Source organism: Sorex araneus, chromosome 3, assembly GCF_027595985.1.
Source record: "Sorex araneus isolate mSorAra2 chromosome 3, mSorAra2.pri, whole genome shotgun sequence".
NCBI classification, from domain to species: Eukaryota; Metazoa; Chordata; class Mammalia; order Eulipotyphla; family Soricidae; genus Sorex; species Sorex araneus.
Window position 1 is genome coordinate 63,035,131 of NC_073304.1, and position 13,165 is coordinate 63,048,295.

At 40.3% G+C, this 13,165-nt stretch overlaps 1 protein-coding gene across 2 annotated transcripts in view; it reads left to right on the forward strand.

Moving 5' to 3' along the window:
- SNX6 (sorting nexin 6) overlaps positions 1-13,165 on the forward strand; it is a 60,071-nt gene that overhangs the window by 30,902 nt on the left and 16,004 nt on the right. For both annotated transcript variants that reach the window (XM_055132630.1, XM_055132629.1), the window contains 2 exons: positions 4,309-4,414; positions 13,031-13,106. In XM_055132630.1, the coding sequence (XP_054988605.1) occupies positions 4,309-4,414; positions 13,031-13,106 (182 nt within the window). The remainder of the gene's footprint in view (positions 1-4,308; positions 4,415-13,030; positions 13,107-13,165) is intronic.

Consider the following 13,165-nt stretch of genomic DNA (forward strand, 5'->3'; position numbering starts at 1 on the left):
AAGAAGAAGCGAGCCTCTGAAGCAGTGTTTCACTCAAGTGAGCAATTGCACCCCTCATGATACTGAAACAATCCTGGGGAGGTCGTAGATTTGGGTGCTATTGTAGGACATTTCCTGTTTGCTTAAGAAGATAGATTTCCATTGGGGTACTGAGTGGTTTTGGTTTTGTCTTTTTCTTTCTGAAGGCGTTTATATAGGGGCCTGGGGAGATGGCTCAGTGGGTTATAGTGCATGCTTTGCATGCAGGGAACCGGGGTTTGATTCCCAGAACTGCATGGCCTATGAGGACTCCTAGGAACAGCCAGGAATAACCTCTGAGCACTGCTGGGTGTGTGACCCAAAATCCATAGTTGGGCAGGCAGAAGGCCAAAGGAGTTTGGTAATCTCTGCCCTAGAATGTTGACTGTTCCATTCTGGTATGTGCTCTCCCTGCGTGTCAAGGTGTGATCACGGCACAGTTGGTTGGAGGGGAACCTCAGGGAGATGAGTGTGTGGAGTGAAATGTCCAGCCACAAGCACATGAGGTGCCTCACTGGGTGCGAGGTAAAGAAGGGGCTGCCTCCGTTGGTATGCAAATCCTTAATCTTGCAGGTATTAGACATCAGATTGAGAATTAGAAGAGCTCAGTGAGATACTCATTTTCAAGCTATACGGCCCCGAAAGTCACTGATATTTGGTTTTATTTTGTTTGTTTGTTTTCACATTTTTTGGGTCACACCAGTGATGCTTGGGGTTTACTTCTGGTTCTGCACTAAGAAATAACTCCTGGTGATGCGCTGGGGACCACATGAAATGCTGGGGATTAAACCCAGGTCAGTTGCGTGCAAGATAAATGCCCTCCTTGCTGTACTGCTCCAAACCCCCGAAAGTCACTTTTTAACATAAGCACTTTCAGAATTTTAAAAATATTTTTAATATACCCTACCTCTCAGGATTGTTGGAAAGGCTGAATAAGGTAATATGGATCAAAATTCTTTAAAAGTTAGTTACCTAAGCAATGCCTATTTTTTTCTTAATGATGTCTTAAGAATGTAAAAGAATAGATTTACTTGGACTCTTACCATTAAAAGGGGGAGATCTTTATCAAGCAAATCCCTAGGGGAAGAATGTGGCTTTATCCCTTTTTTTTTTTTTTTTTTTTTTTGGTTTTGGCCACACCTGATGGTGCTCAGGGATCGTTCGGTCCTAGTGGTGCCTCAGGGACTATATGGGATTCTAGAGATGGCACCAGGTCAGTGGCATGCAAGACAAGTGCCCTGCTCACTGTACTATCTCTCTGGACAATTTTTTTTTATTATTGTAAGTTTATTTGCACATTTTTCTGTTGGAGCTAGCAGGTGTGGTGAGAAGGGTGAGAGAGTGAGGGCAGGTGTAGAAGAAGAAGTCAAGAAGTGTCGTGCGCATGCGCGCCTATGGCGAAGCAGGGGCAGGTCGTCGGGTGCTGGAAGTACAGAGCTCCTGCATAATGTGGGCACTAAAGTCTTGCCAGGCTCATTAGTGCTGTCATCTCAGTGCACCTGACTCACTTGCTCTGTGGGACGTGGAGAGACTACTCCTTGAGAGTTTGGGTAGCCATGATTCTGAGACAGAGACAGGTCCGCTCTCAAGTCCCTGCTTATTTAATAGGGACTCTACTTTCCAGGGAGGTTTTTTTTGTTTGTTTGTTTGGGTCTTTTGCTTTTTTTGTTTCTAGGGCACACTTGGCAGTGCTCAGGATTTACTCCTGGCTCTGTGCTCAGAGATCACTCCTGCTGGTGGGCTCTGGGGATTTTAGGGGACACCAGGGATCAAACACAGATCAGCCACATGCAAGGCACGCGCCCTACTTGCTGTACTGTCCCTCCAGTCCCTTAGCTTCCATAGTTTTGGTACCAAGTATTGATTTTTATTTTTGTTTTTATTTTTGTTTTTTGGTTTGTTTGGGGTTTTTTTTGCTTTTTGGGTCAAACCCAGTGATGCACAGGGACTATGTGGGATGCTGGATGCTGGGAATCGAACCCCAGTTGGCCATGTGCAAGGCAAACACCCTACCCTCTGTGCTATCACTTTGGCCCCTTTTAACATTTTTCTTAACATGAAATGTAAAACCACCATTTGATTATCATTTTTGTAATCTTCTTAGTAAATAAGTGACAATTATTTAAAACACTATTTTTAAAAAACATTTACAGTGTTTTTGTTGACAACCCTTAACTTTCTTGGTTTGTACAACCCTGTTTTTTTTTGTTTGTTTGCTTTTTGGGGTTTTGGGGTTTCAGGCTGGTGGTGATCAGGCTTACTCTCCTGGCTCTTTACTTGGGAATCACTTCTGGCAGGCTCAGGGGACCATATGTGGTGTGGGAGATTGAACCCAAGTTGGCCACATGCAAGGCAAGTGCCTTATCTTCTGTATTATAGCTCTGTCTCCTTTTTTGTTTATTTTTGTTTCAGGAATTTTTATGGTTGTTGGGCCCTACCTGTGTGTGCTCAGGGGTTCCTCCTGGTTCTGCACTCAGGGCTCAGGGATCACTCCTGTTGGGGCTTTCAGGCACCATATGTGGTGGCAGGGATCGAACCTGGGTCAGCTGCATGCAAGGCAAGCACCCTACCTGCTGTGCTGTTGATCTGGCCCCAAAAAGTTAGACAGGTGTTTTGTTTGTTTTGTTTTAGGACCATACCCAGTGATTGCTCAGGGGTTACTCCTGGCTCTGTACTCAGGAATCACTCACGGCAATGCTTTGGGGACCACATGGGATGCTGGGGATCAAACCCCAGTCAGCAGTGTGCAAGGCAAGCATCTTACCCACTGTACACTCTCTCTCTCTCTCTCTTTCTCTCTCTGGCCCCTAGACAGTTTTTTATTCCCATATTTACAGTTAAGAAAACTGGTATATTGGGGCTGGAGCAGTAGTACAGTGGGTGGGGCATTTGCCTTGTACAAGACCAGCCCAGGTTTGACTCCTGGCAACAAAGAGAGCACTGTGCACTACTGAGTGTGGCCCAAAACGCACACGCACATGCATGCACACACAAATCCAGAAAAAGGAAACTGGTATAGCATATATTGGGATCAGGGATATAGCTCCATTTAGAGTATTGCCTTGCTTGTTGGCTGCTGGGGTCCTCCCCACAAATACTGCGTGTGCATGATTTACAGCTTTAAAGTGCATTTTGCCAATGCTGATTTTTGCTTCTTACATTCTGTTGATGTGAGTCAAATTATATCAACTGACGATTTTTCTTTCATTAAATGTTATTTTACAAGTGAAAAAATACTGTAATGTTTATATTTTCATATATATCCACCTTTTTTTTCCACAGAAAAAAAGATTGTAAGCAGTGGTTAGTAAAATAGTTGTTCCTAGATAACTAGTCTCACCAGATTTATTAAAACAAAGAGCTAACCTTAATGAGTAAAACTTGTTAAGTCTTGGCGGATGGCCTGTAGAGTGTATTTCAGTTGCCTATCAGATTATTCCTTTTTTTTTACTCTATGTGTTTTTATTTATTTTATTTTTATAAAGTTGTTCACAATAGGGCTGGAGTGATAGCACAATGGGTAGGGCATTTGCCTTGCACGCGGCCGACCCGGGTTCAATTCCCAGCATCCCATATGGTCCCCTGAGCACCACCAGGGGTAGTTCCTGAGTGCAGAGCCAGCAGTGATCACTGTACATCGCCGGGTGTGACCCAAAAAACAAAAAACAAAAATGCCAAAAAGTTGTTCACAGTAATTTGTTACATTTAATATTCCAACACTAATCCACCCACCATTCTACCTACCCACCACCATATTTCAAATTCCACCATATTTCCACTCCGACCCCCAAACCCTGTCCCCAAAGCAGTACCTAAATAATTTATGTTGTTTATTATAAATAATCCACTAAAGTGATCCAAAAAATTTCCTTAGAGTTAAAAAATGTGAAGATTGTTGTATTTCATCGCAGAGTCGTTAAGTCCTTGTATAAGAATGAGATGTCATGCAGATTTTCCCCTTTTTCCCCTCTAAAAAGCAATTGGTCCTCCCCTGGCAGTATTGATTTGTTGAAGCAGAGCATGAGCAGAAACATACTTTAGACTATAACTTGTGAACGTGAACCATATGGAATGCTCTGAACCTTCAGCTACAAAACCACTGGAAGTTTCTTAATTGATAGAAACATATGTACAGTAAAGTCTGAACTTAGTGAAATCAGTATAACTTAACTGTTAGAGGCTAGGTATGCTGTTTTGCTGATGATCTTTTATGATGATAATGTTTATTTATGTTATTGTTATACTATAGTAAGTAAACTTAAAAGTTCTTATTTTCTTTTGATCCCATAGGATGTAGATGATTTCTTTGAGCATGAAAGAACATTCCTTTTAGAATACCATAACCGAGTTAAGGATGCATCTGCTAAATCTGATAGAATGACAAGATCCCACAAAAGTAAGGTTTTTCTTATGGCTATAGCTTATATTTATATATTTAATAATGATGGAGATTTTATGTTATTTACAATTTGAGGAAGTTGTGATAAAGAACAGAGGTTCTCAAACTATGGACTATGTATAAAGCCTTGAAAATCCAAGACTCTCTTTAGGAAGTCTGTGAGTTTAAACTTTTTTTTTTAGTTAATGATGTTCTTGATAAAGCAGTAAATTATCTATTGCACTAAACCTCCTTGGAGCACACATTTTAAAAAAATATTTTAGGTGATGAGTAATTTAAAAAATAGTTTAAAAATATTTTGAAAAAATATGCTTGCATACAGCTCTTGGCTCCATATTGAAATATGACTGATTGAGTTGGGACTGAACCAGCTGTTTTTTTCATAGAACACTTTTGAAAGATCAACTGAATAAACAAATTTAAAATAAGTTTTTCAGATTTGAGTGTTTGGTAAATATTTTCTCAGAAATTAATGGAGCCTGTCACTTCAGTGAAAACTGATAATATTTGTTGACAATGATAAAATTCACTTTTCAGCAATATTTAGAATTCTGGAAAATATCCATCACAATGAGCTCACTTCCCAGTAGTTAAAAAGTCAGCTAAGGATTAATGATAAATTCAGTATAAAGTTCTTTTTATGCTTTCTACTAGGAGGCTCAGATATTATATGTCAGTTTTGGGGAGTATTGCATAATTCATTAGGTCAATATTCTCTCTCTTCATGGAGGGGTAAAGGTCTTCGAAGAGGTTCAGGGGCCACTCCCTCTGATACTCAGCCAACTGAGCTTTGGTTTTGCTAGAGTTCAAGGATGCAGCGATACTCAGCACCTGTAGTGTTGGGACCTCCAGGGCTGTACCCAGTGATGCTCAGATGGTCATGTGATCTGGAGATTAAACCTGGATAATGTTGCCCTAACCTTTGTACTATTTCCCCGGCACCGAACCAGTACTTTCTAAGTGGTCAAATACAGGGTGTTACAAAGTCTTGTATGTAGAATTCCTTCAGAGTTTAAAGGGGTAGAGAGGCCAGAGCGATAGTACAGCAGATTGAGAATTTGCCTTGCACATAGCTGACCCAGGTTCAATACCTGCCATCCCATATGGATCCCCGAGCACTGCCAGGAGTGATTCCTGACCAGGAGTTACCTCTGAGCAATGTCTGTTGTGACCAAAAAAGCCTAAATAAATAAATAAACAAAGTAGGGGATGGAGAGATAGTATAATGGGTAGGGTGCTTGCCTTGAATGTGGCCAACCTGGGTTTGATTCCTGGCACCACATCAAGTACTATCAGGAGAAATTCCTGAGCACAAAGCAAGAAGTCAGCCCTGAGAATCACTAAATATGACCCCCAAAAAACATAAAAGAAAAAGTTTTCCTTGTGGCCCTTTGTTATTCTTCCTTCTACCTCTTGTCTTCAGGCATCTACTGATCTTTATAGATTGGTTTGCATTTTCTAATTGTTTGATCTTGTAACTAAATAAAATTATTATTGAATTTATCCATTATGTGTATGAGTAATTTAAAAAATAGTGTATCAGTTGTTCTTATCTCATTCGTATTTTTTTGTTGTGAGTGCTATTCTATCCTATGGATATGCCAAGCACCTATTTGTGAACTACATTTTGGTTTGTTGGAATGTTGTCTAGCTTTTAGCTATTCGTCATAAGTGTGACAGTCATTTGTTTTATGTCTTGATATAGATATATGCTTTAATTTCTCTTGAGTAACACCTAGACTAGATATGGCTGGGTTATGAAGTAAATGTATATTTTAAATATTTTTAAACTGGCAGGCCTTTTTTGGGTAGGGAGGTAGTCTACACCCAGCAGTGCTCGTGACTTGCTCATGACTCTGTGCTCAGGGATCTCTCCTTGCCATGCTCAAGGGTCCATGTGTGGTGCTGGGGGATGATCTGGGGTTGATAACATGCAGAGCAAGCACCCTAATCTGTACTGTCTTACTTGCCCAAGATAAATTTTAGTGGAAAAAAAATTTTTAATTATATATGTATGTATTAGTGAAATTTAATGCAAACAAATACAAAAAGTTTATTGGTAAATTTTAGATTCCCAATCTAACAACCTTTTAAACTATTACTGCTTTAATTTTGGAGTGGTATCAGAGTGCCTTAGTATATAGTAAATCTGAAAATATTAGTAGAATATTTAGTAGAAATTGGAGATTGAAGAGATAGTACAGCGGGTATGGCATGTGTCTTGCATCCTGCCAACCCAGGTTAGATCCGCAGCATCCCACATGGTCCTCCAAGCACTGCTAGGACTAATTCCTGAGTTCAGAGCCAAGAGTAACCATTAAGCATCACTGCGTGTCACTCCACCACCCCCCTCCCCAAATACTTATAGGATATCTCTTCCTTTTCTAGCTACATAATTGAATCTGGACTTCTAGATATACTTGAACTAAAATAATTTTTTTGCTGTAGATTGAATGCAGAAGCAAATAAATACAGGCCACCTTTTATTACATCAGACACAAAGGAGATTTGTGGCAAATGTGAAAAAGTGTCAACAAGACCTTTTTCAGGTCCTCAGATTAAAGGTGGTCTAAGACCACACTGTTTGAGAACATCTGATTAAGGAGAAATAATAGCTGCCTATAAATATAAATCTTCATTTTGAAGCATTTTTAAGTGCACCACTGAAAGAAGGAAATAAAGGTCCCTGACTTGATAACATCTATTCTTGTTTCATTCTTTTGGGAGAATTAGGAGTTTTGGGGGTTTTTTTTTTAGTTTTATTTCTTTACATCTTCCTAATTTATAGATCTATTTGATGAAATAATAGTTTTATTTGCCTTTTTTTTTTCTTTTTGGGTCACACCCGGTGATGCACAGGGGTCACCCCTGGCTCATGCACTCAGGAATTACCCCTGGTGGTGCTCGGGGGACTATATGGGATGCTGGGATTCAAACCTAGGTCGGCCGCGTGCAAGGCAAACACCCTACACGCTGTGCTATCACTCCAGCCCCTATTTGCCTTTTTTATAATTAAAAAATTGTAAAAGTGTGGGAAACTTTAATTCCTCCCTAGGATCATTACTGATTTATTTCAGAATCATGGGCAGGTCTCTAAATTCCCTTCTATTGGTTTCCTTATTTATAAGATTACATTAAGAATAAAATACCCTTTATCTGTGCCAGAGAGATAGTTCAATGGACTGAGCACAAATCTTGCTTCCATGTGTTCCAGCTTTGATCCTTAGCTCTCAGGGCCCCTTGAGAACCAAGGTAGGAGTAACTGTTGAGTGCTGCCAGACGTGACCCAACCCCCCAAGGCCCCAAACAACAACAAAATTCATTTTAGAACCTGTGGGGTTGGGGAGCACTTGCCTTGCACACAGCTAACCTAGATTTGATCCCTCATCCCATATGGTCCCCCAACCACCACCAAAAGTAATTCCTGGTACAGAGGCAGGAGTAACCCAGGAGGACCTCTGTGTGTGGCCCAAAAACCGAACAGACAAAAACCTATAGAGTCCAAAAAGATAGTACAGAGGGTAGGGCGCTTGTCTTGCACACGGCCAGCCTAGGTTCAATCTTGTCATCCCAAATAGTCACCAAGCCTCACCAGGAGTGATTTCTGAGCAAAGAACCAGGAGTAAGCCCTGAGCACTGCTGGGTATACCCCAAAGCCAAAATATAAAATGAACTGTGAATTGTTAATTATGAACTGTATCATTCGTAAATATCTGTTTTTTTGTCAGCCATTATATTAGACATGGATGATTTCCAGATGAAGAAAAAATATATTCTTTCTTGTTTATTTTTTATTTTGGGTCACACTGGCAGTGCTTAGGGCTTGCTCCCAGCTCTGTACTCTAGGGTCACTCCTGGTGGTACTCAGTGGATCATTTGCAGTGCCAGGGATCAAAACCAGGTTGGCTATATGTTCATTACTCCCTGTACTAGCTCTGCAGCCCTATGAAAATATATTCTTCAAGTCAGAGAGATAAAGTCAAGTGGTAGAGCACATGTCTAGCATCATCTATGCCCTTCATTCCATCTCTGACACTGCATACTTTACCCCAGCATAGTCTTCGTTTTTAAGACATTAGTAGCAGACTAGACAGATAGGAAGAACAAAACAGAACATTATAAGGCCAGAGAGAGAACACAGTGGGGAAGGCTCTTGTACAGTCTCTTCTATCTCTCTGGCCTCATATAAAATTTTGTAGATAGAATTTTACAGAATAATAAAAGGAAAAATGGATCGGCACTTATCTTGCATGCATAAGCACTGCTGATGTAATAAAAAAAAAAAGACAAATGTTCTTACTGTCAATATCACTTTGAATTCTGATCACTAAAACTGTGCAGTTTGTATGTTTTCATGGTCATATAATAATGCAGTCGCATAGGGGTAGTATTTCTCTGAGCCAGATGATAGATTGCCGAATTTCAAACTGAAAAATAACTTTAGCAGTGGGCTGGGCAGATAGCTCAAAGGTCAGCATGCCTTCTTTGCTTGCAGAAATGGTCCCTCCGCATCACCAGGAGGAAACCCAAAGCAAAATTTTTTAAATTTAAATGTATACCGTGCTAATGGTCAGTTTAAATGTATACCATGCTAACATATTAAGGGGGATAGTTTAAAGGGCTAGAGCATATGTTTTACACATGAAATCTCTGACACCTCAGGTGTGTCATGAACTCTCTGAGCACTGTGTGAGCAGGTGTGATCCAGAGACTGAAAAATAGTTTATTGAATGTTAAATACAAAAATCAGTTCTGATTGTTCTCTTTTGATAAAGAACTTATAAATTATCTGGGGGTGAAAGGCTCCGCTGCTTATCAGCCGACCCAGCCTGCAGATCAGTGCAGGGCTAGAGGATGCAGCACTCTCAGAGACAGCCTGGGTCACACTGGCCTGCTTGGGAGCCTCCAGGGGCCACACTCAGTGATGTTCGGAGACCTCCAGGGCCACACCAGGTGCTAGGGGTAGATCCAGGGCTGGCTGCCTGCAAGGTAAGGCCTTAATGTTGTGTTATCTCTGGTTCCTTGGTAGTTTTTGTTTGTTTGCTTGTTTATTGTTTTAATCGAGTTCTTTGGATTTGGGGTTGTTTTGGGGGGAGGGCAGAGGAATGCATGTGAGGATCTAAACCAGGACATCACTCATGCAGGCCTGTGCACTGTCTCCCCTAGCCATGTTTTTTTTTTTTTTTCAGTTTTTTATTAGAGAATCACTGTGATGTACAGTTACAAACTTATGAACTTTTGTTCATAAGTTTGCATTTCACTCATACAGTGCCTAGCCATGTTTGTTGTTTTTCTTTGATTTGGGTTTTGTGTGTATGTGTGTTATATTTAAAAAATTTTTTGGGGGGCCGGAGCGGTAGCACAGCGGATAGGGCGTTTGCCTTGCATGCGGCCGACCCGGGTTCGATCCCCGGCATCCCATATGGTCCCTCAAGCACTGCCAGGAGTAATTCCTGAGTGCAAAGCCAGGAGTAACCCTGAGCATCGCTGGGTGTGACCCAAAAAGCAAAAAAAAATAAATAAAAAATAAAAAAATTTTTTGTTTTGTCTTATTTTTTGTTTTTACTGGGGAGATAGCTCAAGATACTGAGTTTGATCCCTGGGATTGCATGGCCCCACCATGCACCTTGGTGGATCCTGGGCACCAGTGAGTGTGATGTGTATTAGAAAAGATAATACTAAGCAGGGCTGGAGTTATTAAGGTGTTTGCCTTGCACACAACCAACCCGAGTTTGATTCCCAGCATCCCATATGGTCCCCTGTGTACCACCAGGAGTAATTCCTGAGTGCAAAGCCAGGAGTAACCCCTGTGCATAGCTGGGTGTGACCCAAAAAAGCAAAAAATAAAATTATATATATATAATATATAGTAATATATATAGTAATATTATATATAATATATATAGTAATAAAATTTTATATATAATATATATAGTAATATATATATTACTAAGCACTTTCACATAGAGAAATTACCCTTCGGAAGTTTGTATTTAAACTTTCTGTATAAAAGAAATCAAAATAGGGGCTGGAGCGATAGCACAGCAGGTAGGGCGTTTGCCTTGTATGCGGCCAACCCAGGTTCGATTCTCAGCATCCCATATGGTCCCCCAAGCACCTCTAAGAGTAATTCCTGAGTGCATGAGTCAGAATTAAACCCTGTGCATCTCCGGGTGTGACCCAAAAAGCAAAAAAAGAAAAAAGAAAAATCAAAATAGATGTATTTTGAGTAATTTCAGCTTTGTAAATTGAACATAATTTTGTGAGACTTCTATATAATAAAACACATAAAAGTCTTATACAGAGACTACTCATACAATGGGGCTGGAGAGATAGTACAGCGGGTAGGGCATTTGCCTTGCATGCAGTCAACCTGGGTTTGATCCTTGGCATCTCATATGCCCCCCCCCAGCACTGCCAAGAGTAATTCCTGAGCTCAGTGCCAGGAGTAACCCCTGAGCATCATCAGGAGTGACCTGGAAACATTAAAAAAGATGACTGTTATGTGAATGCCCATACAAAGTAGGCATATCTTGAATTACATTAATATTATCAAATGATTTTGATATCAGTAATGACAGACATTTGTATAATATTATATTTATTTTTCGGTTATATCGTAATATTCATTTAATTCTCCAAATAATTAAGTAATTATATATGGTGGGTACCATAATTAGCCCCATTTCTAAATGAGGCATCTGAGGGAGAGAGGATTTAAGTGATACACTCAAACTCAGTTTGTTAGCTAGTTAATTGAAAAGTTAGAATTGATTCCTTTTTAGGTAGGTGTCAGATTCATGATCCAGATCGAGTTTTTGTGTTATGCAGTCCTTTTTGTGAAATGAATAGAAACATCTATTACCTTTGTATCAGTAAGTACCTTGTCCTGTGGTACAGCCATGAGAGAGTATGATATTGAAGTTTCAGTCTTGGTTTTGGTTTTTTGGGCTACACCCAGCTGCTGTGATCAGAGCTTACTCCTGGCTCTGCATTCAGGGGACCATATGTGGTGCCAGGGATCAAACCCACGTAAGCCACATGCAAGACAAGCACCTTATCCTCTGTACTATCACTCTAGCCCCTGATACTGAAATTTTTTAGTACTTGGCATTTGAAGTAATGGTGTCACATCCATCACCTTTCCAAGCTCTATAATTGTCTCTCCTGTCCCAGATTTAGAAACAGGTTTCTAAATCCTACTGTCATGCTTCCTAAATATCATACAGATTTCTAGTTTCTTTTTGCTTTCACTGTTCTCTTAATCCTCATCCTCAGTATCTGACATAACAGTTTTCTAGTTGGTTTTCTTCCCTGCCGCCTTTGTCTCTCCACTTCTAGTCCTTATACAAAATAGAAGAATGTTTCGTCTTGGTGCCAACGATCAAATTCAGAATTTAAAAAATTTGAAGTAGATAATTTTTTAAATTTTTATCCACAATGTAGCGCTAGGTATGTGCTACTGCTTGATCTAACACATACACACAAGCACACACCCCCACCCACTTAAGGTAGAAGCACCACTGGGCTTGACTTTAAAAAAAAAAAGTGTCGATCTGGGCAAGAGCAATAGCACAGTGGGTAGGGCGTTTGCCTTGCATGTGGCCAACCCGGGTTCAATTCCCAGAATCCCATATGGTCCCCCGAGCACCACCAGAAGTAATTCCTGAGTGCAAAGCCAAGAGTAACCTCAGTGCATCGGCGGGTGTGACCCAAAAAAGAAAAAAAAAAAAGATAATACTAACCACTCTCGTGTAGAGGGGAGAAAGGAAAAAAAAAAAGAGTCGATCTTCAGGGGTCAGAGCGCTAGCACAGTGGGGAGGGCATTTACCATTCATGCAGCTGCCCGGGTACAATCCCGGATATCCCGTATGGTCCCTCTGAGCACCAACAGGAGTGAGCCATGAGCCCTGAGCACAGAGCCAAGAGTAAGCCCTGAGCATCTCTGGGTGCAAAAATGCAAAAAATTAATTAATTAAATTAAAAGTCCATCTTCAGCTCTTTGCACCTCTCTCTGCACTCTGCAGTTCCATAGTTCCACAAGGCTTGCTGAATGTACTTTGCTCTTTCGTATCTTCCTGGATTTTACCATGCCTGTTTAACCAAATACTGTCCTCTCCACTTGGCCTGCTAAAGATTTCTTCATCCTCAGGCTGGAGAAAGAGCTCAACAGGGTTCTGTCCTCAGTATCAAAGTTAGGAATCAATTCTAACTTTTCAGTTAACTAGCTAACAAACTGAGTTTGAGTGTATCACTTAAAGCAATCCCAAGGAGCAGACCCTCCAGCACAGAGCCAAGAGTAACCCTTGAGTGCCAGCGTAGCCCCAAAACAAACAAAAATGTCTTCTGAGCTCCAGCTCATTCTGTAGTGTCTAAAACTTATCTTAACTTCCTCAGGTGAAGTAATCAAATGTTCTCCCTATTCCCAAATACTTCTAATATAATCATTCTTTTGTATTATAGTTGTTTCATTTTCTATGCTTGGGGTATTATGTTTTATGTACATTATTTGGCAGGGTGATACTCCTTGGGGGATAATTTCATAAGTATATTTTTATAAGTTTTTTTGAATCAATGAATAAATATATTGAATTCATAATACTTTTTCTGTAGGTGCTGCTGATGATTACAATAGAATTGGTTCTTCATTATATGCTTTAGGAACTCAGGATTCTACAGATATATGCAAGTAAGAACTCTGATTTAAAACAAGTACAAACAAAATTTTGTTGAAAGCCTGGGTATACG